The 14,081-nt window shown below is 44.6% G+C and overlaps 1 protein-coding gene across 3 annotated transcripts in view; it reads right to left on the reverse strand.

The window, feature by feature from the left end:
* HMGXB4 (HMG-box containing 4) overlaps positions 1–14,081 on the reverse strand; it is a 41,842-nt gene that overhangs the window by 9,652 nt on the left and 18,109 nt on the right. For all 3 annotated transcript variants that reach the window (XM_053584943.1, XM_053584942.1, XM_053584944.1), the window contains 3 exons: positions 6,788–6,869; positions 5,232–5,296; positions 1,128–1,233 (listed from right to left, as the gene is read on the reverse strand). In XM_053584943.1, the coding sequence (XP_053440918.1) occupies positions 1,128–1,233; positions 5,232–5,296; positions 6,788–6,869 (253 nt within the window). The remainder of the gene's footprint in view (positions 1–1,127; positions 1,234–5,231; positions 5,297–6,787; positions 6,870–14,081) is intronic.

Consider the following 14,081-nt stretch of genomic DNA (forward strand, 5'->3'; position numbering starts at 1 on the left):
TAGCTCAGTCTCTTCTTGCATGGGCTGTGAAGGGATCTTGGTGAAATCTGCCCCTTTTCCTTTTCTTGGTTTGCTAAAAAATCAACTCACAATTATGGCAGATTAAGAGAACGGTTTATTTCCAAATACCATGTGCATGGAAGGAAACACAAGAATGATTACCCAGTCTCAGTGATGGTCAGAGGCGTTCATAGATGGCTTTTGGAAGGGAGGGGGTAGAATGTGGAAAGTATAGGTGCAGTAAGTGGTTGCTTGGGGGCCTGTGTAGATGGAGGAAAGGAGATTGATTTGTAAATTAACCTGAGAGACGGGTATTGTGCTACAAATGACCTTGCAGCCAGGTCTATTAGCATGTGATAGGAAGTAACCAGCCCCTTCTGACACTCAACCAGGTTACTCAGATTTTAGGTAGACAGAGGAAAGGCCTCTTTCTGATCATGAATGGCTTTTAATTGAAAATATTTTCTCTACCAAGGAATCATATGTTGGGGTGAAATTTCCTTAGCTCCTTCAGGTGTGAACTAAGTTTTATATTCTTAAAAGATTGTAGAAAAAACAAACGAACAAAATATGGAACAGAGAATGCACATGGGACACGAGGCAAGTAATAGTTACTCTCTGGGTTTTTATAGGAGTGTGCTGACCTATGATTTAATTTTCTAAATTTGAACAACTTTGTCTGTAGCCTATAATTTTCTTTCTTTTTTTTTTTTTTTGAGACAGTTTCATTTTGTTGCTCTCGGTAGAGTGCTATGGCATCATAGCTCACAGCAATCTCAAATTCTTGGGCTCAAGTGAGTCTCTTGTCTCAGCCTCCCCAGTAGCTGGGCTACAGATGCCCACCACAACGCCTGGCTAGTTTTTAGAGATGGGGGTCTAGCACTTGCTCAGGTTGGTCATGAACCTGTGAGCTCAGGCAATTTACCAGCCTCTGCCTCCTAGAGTACTAGGATTACAGGCATGAGCCACTGTGTCTGACCCTGAAGCTTATAATTTTCAATAATGACGCCTGAGAATGAAGGTCTGCTTTTAATATAAGCAGCTCTCCCAATTTCTGAGTAATGAAGCAAAATTCATGGAGTTTTAGAGAAAAGAATTAAAAGCAGGAGGAGGATATGGTCACTTACCTTTTAGTTTCATGGAACCCTCTGAACTAGATGCTTTTCTTTTCACAGTTGTAGCTTCTGCTTTATTCTGTTTGTGCTGTAGATACTGAGCTTTTTGCTTCCAAATCTGCAGTCGCACCAGTGCACAATAAATTCAAAAGGACAAAAAAGTGAAAGGGAAAACAGTCAGGAAAGAACTAAATGAAGAAGAGACAACAGTGGAAGGGGGAAGATGGAAGGTTAATGCTAACCTTTTTTATTTGAGACGGTGTCTCCCTCTGTCGCCCTGGGTGCCGTGGCATCATAGCTCACAGCAACCTCAAACTCTTGGGTTTAAGCGATCCTCTTGCCTCAGCCACCCCTGTAACTGGGACTACAGGTATGTGCCACTAGCCTGCCTAGTTTTCATTTTATTTTTTTAAGTAGAGACAGGGTGTCCCTCTTGCTGGTCTCCAACTCCAAGCAATCTACCCCTCCCTGCCTCCCAGAGTGCTAAGATTACAGGCTTGAGCCACCACTCCCAGCCAATGGTAGCTGGGGGCTGGGTCACTGACTTCCAACAGTGCCTTATGTTAATATCTTAATAGAGGACTATAAACACTCCTCAAGGCGAATGGTCAATTCTCAGCACTGATATTTATTTATTTGAGACAGAGTCTTCCTCTGTTGTCCTGGGTAGAGTGCCCTGGTATCATAGCTCAAACTCTGGGGGCTTCAGCGATCCTCTTGCCTAAGCTTCCCCAGTAGCTGGGACTACTGGCGCCTGCTACAACACCTGGGTAGTTTTTTCTAATTTTTTAGTAGAGACAGGGTCTTGCTCTTGTGTAGCCTCGGCCTCCCATAGTGCTAGTGAAAGCACACACAATGAGAATAAGATACAGTCTGTCGGGCGGCGCCTGTGGCTCAGTCGGTAAGGCGCCGGCCCCATATACCGAGGGTGGCGGGTTCAAACCCGGCCCCGGCCAAATTGCAACCAAAAAAATAGCCAGGCGTTGTGGTGGGCGCCTGTAGTCCCAGCTACTCGGGAGGCTGAGGCAAGAGAATCGCTTAAGCCCAAGAGTTGGAGGTTGCGTGAGCTGTGTGATGCCATGGCACTCTACCGAAGGCCATAAAGTGAGACTCTGTCTCTACAAAAAGAAAAAAAGATACGGTCTGTCAGGCTGGGCAGACATGACACAGCTGGTCTGGCTGGTTTAGGTCCTGCCTGACTTTCACTCGGTCTCCCACTCTTACTGTTTTGTAAATTTACCTCCTACCCTAAAGATGCCTATCTTGAGTAGTTTAAGTGCATTGAGTAAGAAGATTAACTTTTGAATTGGAATGTTGTTTTGGGTCGGAGTTATAATGATCATTGTTTACTATGGGTCCATGAGTTTTGCCCATTTTGGTTTAAGATAAGAGTTAATTCAGTCTTCATTTTGAACTTAATGTATAAAACTGTAATTTTGGGAATGGAGGTACAGAACAGTCTTAGGGAGGCTATTCTCACTGTTCTCCAGGATCCTGGCCTTCCAACTAAAGTTTGGTGGACTTGTCCCCATCCCCATCTTTGCATATTGGCTGACAATGACAGGCAGCTAAACCCCCTTCATCCCCTAACATAGGATTATAGGTGTGAACCACCACCACAGCCAATGCTAACTTTTAAGCTGGGGGTTGGATCACTGAATTGACTTTCAACAGATTATGTCAATATTTTAGTAGGAAACTATAAACATTCATCAAGTCTCAGTAGTGATATTTATTTATTTATTTATTTATTTATTTGAGACAGAGTCTCCCTCTGTTGCCCTGGGTAGAGTGCCGTGACATCATAGCTCACAGCAACCTTAAACTCTTGGGCTTGAGCAATACTCTTGCCTCAACCTCCCCAATAGCTGGGACTAAAGGTGCTTGCACAATGTCTGGCTAGTTTTTCTGACAGGGTCTCACTCAGGCTGGTCTTGAACCTCTGAGCTCAATCAATCCACCTGCCTCGGACTCCTAGAGTCCTAGGATTACAGGTGTGAGCTACCAAGTCTGGCCACAGTACGGATTTTTAGATCATTCTAAGGTTGAAATAAAAAATAATAGTCAATATCTGACTCAGTATAATGCTTATGTGGTTTAAATATTCCCTGTAACCTCCTGGTTGACAATTCCAATGGCATGGTAACAACGGCATGAAAACAGAAAGTAAGGATGATGTACCTAGGTACAACTAGATGAGCTGTACCTTAAACCACAATGGCAATTCTTGTTTCAATACTGCCTTTATTTCACTCAACTGGAAAGTGTGAATGATGCAAATATGACTGTCTGTCATTGTCTTATTAGTTTCTTTTTTTTTGTAGAGACAGAGTCTCACTGTACCGCCCTCGGGTAGAGTGCTGTCGCGTCTTATTAGTTTCTTGATAGTAGGGCACATTATTATATTATATATATATATAATTATTTATTTATTTATTTATTTATTTTTTTTTATTTTTGGCCGGGGCTGGGCTTGAACCCGCCACCTCCGGCATATGGGACCGGCGCCCTACCCGTTGAGCCACAGGCGCCGCCCATATTTTTCTTTTTTTTTTTTTTAGACAGAGCCTCACTTTCTTGCCCTCAGTAGGGTGCCATGGCATCACAGCTCACAGCAACCTCAAACTCTTAGGCTTAAGTGATTTTTTTTTTTTTTTTGAGACAGTCTTAAGCTGTTACTCTGGGTAGAGTGTTGTGGCATCACAGCTCACAACCTCAGACTCTTGGGCTTAAGTGATTCTCTTGCCTCAGACTCCCAAGTAGCTGAGACTACAGGTGCCTGCCATAACGCCCGGCTATTTTTTTTTTTGTTGTTGTTGTTGCAGTTATCATTGTTGTTTTAGCTGGCCTGGGCAGGGTTCAAACATGCTAGCCCCAGTGTATGTGGCCGGTGCCCTACCCACTGAGCTACAGGCGCCTCAGCCTCCCGAGTAGCTGGAATTACAGGCACCTGCCACAACACCTGGCTATTTTTAGAGACGAGGTCTCGCTTGGCTCAGGCTGGTCTCAAACCTGTGAGCTCAGGCAATCCACCCATCATGACCTCTCAGAGTTCCAGGATTGTACGCGTGAGCCATCGTGCCTGGCCTTGATAATGGTTAATGAAGACAGTGACCCGGGACCTGCTTATCCAGTAAGCACACGCCCATGTTTTTAGTGACTATTAAGTGGATAACTTTCCTTAGTTCTCTGACCGTGACTGACTATGACTATTAGGTATCTGTGGTAGAGGGCTGACTTTAGATTTTCTCTTAACACTTTATTTTTATTGACTGAGTGACTGAGACAGGGTCTCACTCTGCTGTCCAGGCTGGAGTACAGTAGCACAATTATAGCGGATTGTAACCTCAAATAATCCTGTCCCAGAGCTTCCCAAGTAGTTAAGACTACAGACTGTGCCACCACAACTTGCTAGGTGATCTTGTTTATTGTTTGCCGAGATGGGTTCTTTTTTTTTTTGAAGACACAGTTTCACTTTGTCGCCCTCTGTAGAGTGCTGTGATGTTAGCTTACAGCAACCTCAAACTATTGGGCTCAAGCAATTCTCTTGCCTCAGCTCCCAAGTAGCTGGGACTACAGGCGCCCGCCACAACGTCCAGCTATTTTTAGAGATGAGGTCTCGCTCCCGCTCAGGCTGGTCTTAAACCTGTGACCTCAGGCAATCCACCCGCCTCAGCCTTCCAGACTGCTAGCATTATAGATGTGAGCCACCACACCTGGCTACTAAGATGGGTTCTTGCTATGTTGCTTGGGTTGGTCTCAAATTTCTGGCCTCAAGTGATCTTCCTGCTTCAGCCTCCCAAAGCACTGGGATTAACGGTGTGAGCCACTGCACCCAGCACTTTAATCTCTGCCTGTTAGGTCATCTTTTGGCTCACATGTAACATTGTTGGAAAAAATTAGACGAGATTAGAAAAGAGTCTAGTTATCGCTAAAAATCCTCACCTAGATTAAATTGACATCAACAGTAGTAATGTTGACTAGACTATTTTTCTTTAATTTGTAGTTTTTCTCACTATTTTCAGTGTTATCTGGCTGGCTGTTCTATAAAAGAGTCACACATTTTGGAGAGGCAAAAAGCATTAAAAAAATATACTTGTAAGAAGGCATACTTACTAGTTTGTCCTTTTCTGGCAATTGCTTCCACACCTCAGCCAGTTTTTTACTAAGTTCCCCAAAATCTGGCATAAAAGAGTAAAAAACCCAATATAGTAAAGGGTTAGCTATTAACAAAACAGACTAGTGAGTGCAAAAACTAGAAAAAGGGTTTGGGAGATCAGATTTAAATACTGCAAAATTCTTTCAGAAAACCAAGCCAAACTCCACCACTTCTGATTTTTTTTCCCAGGAAAGGGGAGGTTTTTGTGGTCATGAGACAGGCTCAAATCCTTATATGCCTATTTTCTGGGGATTTATTCCTTAGGCATCTTTCTAGTGTCTTTTAATCCCACAATATAAGGCCTATCAAGTTAAAGAAAATATGTTGTATAGACTTTGATAAAAGGTATCAGGTTTTTACCAAATTTCTGAGAGATCAGATCAAATGTGTAATATTACCCTTCCACTTATGTAACAATTTCATGCTTCAAAGAACACATTCCTGTGTGCCTCATGACAGCCTTGTAGAGTAGGGAGGGCAGGATTTTACACATTAAAGGCAAAGGAGATTTGTAGAAGTGACTCGCCCAAGGTCTGTGATACAGTGCTTTTCTCTTCTCACTGACTTCTAATATAGAGACAAATATAGTCGGTCCCTAACTTGCAGTGGTTGGACTCACCATTTTTTGACTTTACAGTGGTCGAAAGTGATATGCATTCCACGGAAAACATGCTTTGAGTACCCATACAACTATTCTGTTTTTCTTTCTTTCTTTCTTTTGAGACAGAGTCTCACTATGTCAACCTTGGTAGAGTGCTGTGGCGTCATGGCTCACAGCAACCTCAAACTCTTGGCTTAAGCAATTCTCTTGCCTCAGCTTCTCAAGTAGCTGGGACTACAGGTGTCCACCACAACGCCTATTTTTTTTTTTTTTTTTTTTTTAGGCTAGTTTTTTTTGTTGTTGCAGTTGTCATTGTTGTTTAGCTGGCCTGGGCTAGGTTCAAACCCACCAGCCTTAGTGTATGTGGCCGGCGCCATAACCACTGTGCTATGGGCGCCGAGCCTGTTTTTCATTTTTTTAGCATAGTCCTCAATAAATTACATGGGATATTCAACACTTCATTATGAAATAGGCTTTGTGTTAAATGATTTTGCCCAAATATAAACTAATGAAAATGTTCTGAGAATGTTTAAGATTGTCTGGGCGAGGCTATGTTGTTCAGTGGGTTAGGCATATTAAATGCATTTATGACTTACAATATTTTCAACTTTTGATGGGTCTCGTAAGTCAAGAAGTAACATGATGATATAACACAAGGCATCTTGTTATAACTCTACATCCAAGAAAAAAAGGTCAATTGTAGAATCTTGGCAATAAATAACTGTATATTTGTTTGCATTTGTATCTGTAATGTACTTTGTAACATTTAATCTTACACAGTTTCCTATGTTGTCAGCTTAAGAAATATGTGGATGGGGTACACTAAGACAAAATCCAAAGTGATTTGCAGAACCGAGGAAAGAAACAAGAATTATGGAAAGTAAAAACACTAAAGACCACGAGTGTTCTTACCTATACCTGGATGGTCAGCCACAATGGTTACACGATACTCTTTACAGAACACCTGGTAGGCAGACATATTCTTCTTTTTTGGCTAGTGCCACATAGAAAATAGAACAGGGTAAGACTTGATTAGAACCCATGTTTAGTAACCCTGAATCTACTATAGTTAAAAAAAATAAACACCTACACTTTTCACACAAGGGAAGAGTTCTACATTACTAACCAGCTTTCCTAAACAGGAAAATTAATTTTTTTTATCCCTTGAGACAGAGTCTCAAACTATTGCTCAGGTTAGAGTGCTGTGGTGTCAGTCTAGCTCACAGCAACCTCAAACTCCTGGGTTCAAGTGATCCTCCTGCTTCAGCCTCCTGCGTAGCTGGGACCACTGGTGCCTGCTACAATTTCAGCTAGTTTTTTTTATTTTTTTGTAGAGACAGAGTCTCACTTAATGGCCCTTGGTAGAGTGCTGCAGCCTCACACAGCTCACAGCAACCTCCAACTCCTGGGCTTAAGCGATTCTCTTGCCTCAGCCTCCCGAGTAGCTGGGACTACAGGCGCCCGCCACAACGCCCAGCTATTTTTTGGTTGCAGTTTGGCCGGGGCTGGGTTTAAACCCGCCACCCCCGGTATATGGGGCTGGCACCTTACCTACTGAGCTACAGGCACCGCCCAGTTTTTTTTGTTTTTTTTTTTTTTTTAGAGACAGAGTCTCACTTTGTCACCCTTGTAGAGTGCTGTAGTGTCACACAGCTCACAGCAACCTCCAGCTATTGGGCTTAGGCGATCCTCTTGCCTCAGCCTCCCGAGTAGCTGGGACTATAGGAACCCACTACAATGCCTGGCTATTTTTTGTTGCAGTTTGGCAGGGGCTGGGTTTGAACCTGCCACCCTCGGTATATGGGGCTGGCACCCTACTCACTGAGCCACAGGTGCTGCACACAGCTAGTATTTTTTTTTTTTGTAGAGACAGAGTCTCACTGTACCGCCCTCGGGTAGAGTGCTGTGGCGTCACACGGCTCACAGCAACCTCTAACTCTTGGGCTTACGTGATTCTCTTGCCTCAGCCTCCCGAGCAGACAGCTAGTATTTTTAATAGAGATAGGGTCTCGCTTTTGCTCAGGCTGGCCTTGAATTCCTGAGTTCAATCAATCCTCCTGCCGTGGCCTCCCAGTTGCTAGGATTACAGGCATGAGCTACTGTTCCCAGTTGGAAAATTATTTTTGACTTTATTTATTTTTTTTAGAGACAGAGTTTCATTCCGTTGCCCTCTGTTGAATGCCGTGGCGTCAGCTCATAGCAACCTCCAGTTCTTGGGCTTAGGCGATTCTCTTGCCTCAGCCTCCCAATAGCTGGGACTACAGGCGCTCACCACAACGCCCGGCTATTTTTTGTTGCAGTTTGTCTGGGGCCGGGTTTGAACTCGCCACCCTTGGTATATGGGGCCCAGCGCCCTACTCACTGAGCCACAGGAGCCACCCATTATTTTTGACTTTACAGTGGTCAAAAGCGATGTGCATTAATCCATGTTATTTATCATGCTGATGGGCAGCACCTGTGGCTCAACAGAGTAGGGCGCTGGCCCCATATGCGGTGGCGGGTTCAAACCCAGCCCCAGCCAAAAATTGGAAGAAAAAAAAAAATAATAAAGTATCATGTTGAGATGACTATCAGGTTTTAATTTTAGCAGGTAAAAACTATATGCTAAATTATTTTTGAATTTTTCTTTTTTTTTTTGTAGAGACAGAGTCTCACTTTATGGCCCTCGGGTAGAGTGCCGTGGCCTCACATAGCTCACAGCAACCTCCAACTCCTGGGCTTAGGCGATTCTCCTGCCTCAGCCTCCCGAGCAGCTGGGACCACAGGCGCCCACCACAACGCCCGGCTATTTTTTGGTTGCAGTTTGGCCGGGGCCGGGTTTGAACCCGCCACCCTCGGTATATAGGGCCAGCGCCTTACTGACTGAGCCACAGGCGCCACCCTATTTTTGAATTTTTCATGTTGTTGCAACTACATTCCAATTATTTGTAAATCCCTCATGCTTCCCATAATCCCTGTTACATATTTCTTTTAGAACTGTTTTTTTTTTTTTTTTGGGGCGGCACCTTTGGCTCAAGGAGTAGGGCGCCGGTCCCATATGCTGGAGGTGGCGAGTTCAAACCCAGCCCTGGCCAAAAACCACAAAAAAAAAAAAAAAAAGGAACTGTTTTTTTTTTTTTTTGAGACAGAGTTTCACTTGTCACCCTCGGTAGAGTGCTGTGGCGTCACAGCAACCTCAAACTCTTGGGCTCAAGTGATTCTCTTGTCTCAGCCTCCTGAGTAGCTGGGACTATAGGTGCCCACCACAACGCCCAGCTATTTTTAGAGGTGGGGTCTCACTCTTGCTCAGGTTTATCTCAAACCCATGGGCTCAGGCAATCCACCTGCCTCGGCCTCCCAGAGTGGTGGGATTACAGGCGTGAGCCACCTCACCCAGCCTCTAGAACTAAGTGCTAGAAAATCTATACCTTACCTTGAAGGGTCTATTTTTCTCATCTTTGAAAATCAGGATCACTTGGCTTCCTTTTAAACTTTTTTTTTTTTAATAGAGACAGAGTCTCACTTTATGGCCCTCGGTAAAGTGCCGTGGCCTCACACAGCTCACAGCAACCTCCAACTCCTGGGCTTAAGCGATTCTCTTGCCTCGGCCTCCCGAATAGCTGGGACTACAGGCGCCCGCCACAACGCCCGGCTATTTTTTGGTTGCAGTTTGGCTGGGGCCGGGTTTGAACCCATCACCCTCGGTATATGGGGCCGGCGCCTTACCGACTGAGCCACAGGCACCGCCCTTCCTTTTAAACTTTAAGAGCAGAAATCTAAAGAGCTAAATCCATGTTCTTTTTGTTTTTCTGGTTTTGATTTCTTGTCTGATAATTTCCCTCATCCTGCTTTTAGTATCATTTATAGTTTACCATTACCATTATTTGATTATTCACCTTCTTGTGGTTCAAAGTGAGAAGTAAATAAGTACCCAAAGTCAATGTCAGAAGAACCTCTTTCACTTTTTTTTTTTTTGAGACAGAGCCTCAAGCTGTCGCCCTGGGTAGAGTGCCGTAGCATCACAGCTCACAGCAACCTCCAACTCCTGGGCTCAAGCGATTTTTCTCTCTCTGTCTCCCAAGTAGCTGGGACTACAGGCACCCGGCTATTTTTTGGTTGCAGTCATCATGGTTGTTTGGCAGGCCTGGGCTGGATTTGAACCTACCAGCTCAGTTGTATATGGCTGGCGCCTTAGCTGCTAAGTCACAGGCACCAAGCCGGAACCTTTTTCACTTTAATAAACTCTTTGCATTACTTAAAGTATGTTTGTTCTCGGGTAGCGCCTATGGCTCAAGGAGAAGGGCACCTGCCCCATATACCGGAGGTGGTGGGTTCCGGCTCCAAACTACAAAAAATAAAAAGTATATTTGCTCTTCATTGTATTCTGATAGTGCCAACAGGAGTGTATGAATTTAGAGAAACAAAATCAAATCACTTTTAAAGGCAGTTCAACACAGGATAAATAAAACAAAATATTGGGGTTGGGCGTGGTGGCTAACGCCTATAAACCTAGCACTCTGGGAGGCCGAGGGAGGTGGACTGCCTGAGCTCATGGGTTTAAGATCAGCCTAAGCAAGAGTGAGACCCTATCTCTAAAAACAGCTGGGTGTTGTGGCGGACACCTGTAATCCCAACTACTTGGGAGGCTGAGGCAAGAGAATCTCTTCAGCCCAGGAGTTTGAGGTTGCTGTGAGCTATGACACTAGGGCACTCTACCGAAGGCGGCAAAGTAAGAGTCTGTCTCCAAAAACAAAAACACCCAACAAAAAAAAATATTCCTAGGGATTCCTTTTTACAACTATCAATAGACTGAAGGAAAAAGGTTTTCCCGTCTGGAAAGTAGCATCAGATTAGATATCATCTGTCCAAACCTCTTGTTTTGAGGATGGGAAAAAAATAAGCCTCACAGAAATAGTTTGTGCGGAGGGCATCACAACTGAGCTAATTATATAACACCAGAATGAGTATAACCCAGGTGGCCCTGACTTTCAAAGCCATGCTTTATGAGCCAAGGAAAGAAAATATGTTGCTTCCTTACAGAAAGTTATTATTATTATTTTTTGAGACAGAGCCTCAAGCTGTCCCCCTGGGTAGAGTGCCATAGCATCACAGCTCATGGCAACCTCCAACTCCTGGGCTCAAGCGATTCTCCTGCCTCCGCCTCCCAAGTAGTGGGACTACAGGCGCCCACCACAACACCTGGCTATTTTTTTGGTTGCAGCTGTCATTGTTGTTTGGCGGCCCTGGGCTGGATTCGAACTCGCCAGCTCAAGTGTATGTGGCTGGTGCCCTAACCGCTTGAGCCATAGGCGCTGAGCCAGAAAAAGTTATTATTTAAAATAAAAAATGAGGTCTCGCATGGTGAGTGATGCCTGTAATCCTAGTACTCTGGGAGGCTGAAAGGGGTGGACTGCCTAAACTCAGGAGTTTGAGAGCAGCTTGAGCCAGAGTGAGAGCCCATCTCTAAAAATACAAGGGCATTGTGGCAGGCACCTGTGGTCCCACTATTCAGGAGGCTGAGGCAAGAGGATCACTTGAGATCTAGAGCCTGAAGTTGCTGTGAGCACAGCACTATACCAAGGGCAACAAAGTGAGACTCTGTCTCAAAATAAATAAATAAATAAATAGTAAGAGGTCCTGCATCTCTTCTTAAGGAGTCTTCTATTTCCTCTTAATCCTTTCTGGTCCTACAGGTATTAAAATGACAAGAATGGTGCTTTAAAAGCCACTATGAGAACTTTTGTAGGCCTTGAGAGTCAGATTTTATGACAAAAACCAAACCAACAACAGTCTTGTCTTGTGACTTCAATTGCATTTTTTTTTTTTTGTAGAGACAGAGTCTCACTTTACTGCCCTCGGTAGAGTGCCGTGGCGTCACACGGCTCACAGCAACCTTCAGCTCTTGGGCTTACATGATTCTCTTGGCTCAGCCTCCCGAGCAGCTGGGACTACAGGCACCCGCCACAACGCCCGGCTATTTTTTGTTGTTGTTGTTGCAGTTTGGCCGGGGCTGGGTTTGAACCCACCAACCTCGGTATATGGGGCCGGCGCCCTACTCACTGAGCCACAGGCTCAGAATTGCATTTGGTTTTAAGAAAAGCTTAATCATGTACTCTGTTGACCTGCCTTAACTCTTTTTTTTTTTTTGTAGACACAGAGTCTCACTTTATGGCCCTCTGTAGAGTGCCGTGGCCTCACACAGCTCACAGCAACCTCCAACTCCTGGGCTTAAGCGATTCTCTTGCCTCAGCCTCCCGAGCAGCTGGGACTACAGGTGCCCGCCACAATGCCCGGCTATTTTTTGGTTGCAGTTTGGCCGGGGCTGGGTTTGAACCCGCCACCCTCGGTATATGGGGCCAGCGCCCTACCGACTGAGCCACAGGCGCCGCCCAACCTGCCTTAACTCTTGAGGTTGTTTCCTTAAAATAACTATCCTCACAGAACAAAGACTAATGACAATAAAAAGCTGGTGTGATAGTTCTGACATTAACTCTGAAATCATTCTGATGAATAGAAACATTCCTAGAACACCTTCCAAGACAATGCTTTGAGTAAGATAGCACATCCTTGGCCTAAAAATTGTGGCATGTTTGTTAAAAATTTAGCTTTAAAATTTTATATTCATCAGGGTGGCGCCTGTGGCTCAGTCAGTAAGGCGCCAGCCCCATATACCGAGGGTGGCGGGTTCAAACCCGGCCCCAGCTGAACTGCAACCAAAAAATAGCTGGGCATTGTGGCGGGCGACTGTAGTCCCAGCTACTTGGGAGGCTGAGGCAAGAGAATCGCTTAAGCCCAGGAGTTGGGGTTGCTGTGAGCTGTGTGATGCCATGGCACTCTACTGAGGGCCATAAAAGTGAGACTCTGTCTCTACAAAAAAAAAAAAAAAAAAAATTTATATTCATCTTTTGTTTTTTTGAGACAGAATCTCATTATGTCGCCCTCAGTAGAGTGCTGTAGTGGCTCACAGCAACCTCAAACTCTTGGGCTTAAGCGATTCTCTTGTCTCAGCCTCCCAAGTAGCTAAGACTACAGGTGTCCGCCACAATGCCTGCCTATTTTTTGTTGTAGTTGTCACTGTTGTTTAGCAAACCAGGGCCAGGTTCAAACCCACCAGCCCCAGTGTATGTGGCTAGTGTCCTAACCACTGAGCTATGGGCGCTGAGCCTGTATACTCATCTTTTTTTTTTTTTTTTTTTGAGACAGAGCCTCAAGCTGTTGCCCTGGGTAGAGTGCCATGGTGTCACAGCTCACAGCAACCTCTAACTCCTGGGTTGAAGTGATTCTCTTGCCTCAGCCTCCCAAGTAGCTTGGACTACAGGTGCCCGCCACAATGTCCGGATATTTTTTAGTTGTAGTTGTCATTGTTGTTTAGCAGGCGTGGGCTGGATTCGAACCCACCAGCTTTGGTGTATGTGGCTGGCACCTTAGCTGCTTGAGCTACGGGTGCCGAGCGTGTATACTTATCTTTTTTTTCTTGTACAGACAGAGTCTCACTTTACTGCCTTCGGTAGTGTGCCATAACGTCACAGGACTCACAGCAACCTCTAGGTCTTCTGCAATTCTCCTGCCTCAGCCTCCCGAGCAGCTGGGACTACAGGTGCCCTCCACAATGCCTGGCTATTTTTTGGTTGCAGTTCAGTGGGGCTGTCTTTTAAAAATAACTTATCTATATGTTTGACATTAGTAGAATATACAATGGAAGAGTAATCTGTGGAAGCCTATACTTTGCCAAATGTTTTCCAACTGCAGAATTAACATCACTACTAAATATTGAGAATGTTAGAAAGAATACGTGCTTGACATTTCATAGTTGACTTGCCCATATTATAAAACTTGTAAGGAAGGTGTTTTAACAATGTTTTCTCTGGGCGGTGCCTGTGGCTCAAGGAGTAGGGCACTGGCCCCATATGCCGGAGGTGGTGGGTTCAAACCCAGCCCCGGCCAAAAACCGCAAAAAAAAAAAAAAAAATAAATTAAAAAAAAAACAAAAACAAAAAAAACAAAAAAAAACAATGTTTTCTCAAGCATGATATAATACTGTAAAAGGTTAAAGTTCTGATACTGCACAGCTAACTGTAGCTGTAACATAAAATTAAAGCCACCTTTAAGAAATTAATCACGGGCGGCTCGGTGCCTGCGGCTCAAGTGGCTAAGGCGCCAGCCACATACACCTGAGCTGGCGGGTTTGAATCCAGCCTGGGCCCACCAAACAACAACAGCTGCAACC

Source organism: Nycticebus coucang, chromosome 3, assembly GCF_027406575.1.
Source record: "Nycticebus coucang isolate mNycCou1 chromosome 3, mNycCou1.pri, whole genome shotgun sequence".
Classification (NCBI taxonomy): domain Eukaryota; kingdom Metazoa; phylum Chordata; class Mammalia; order Primates; family Lorisidae; genus Nycticebus; species Nycticebus coucang.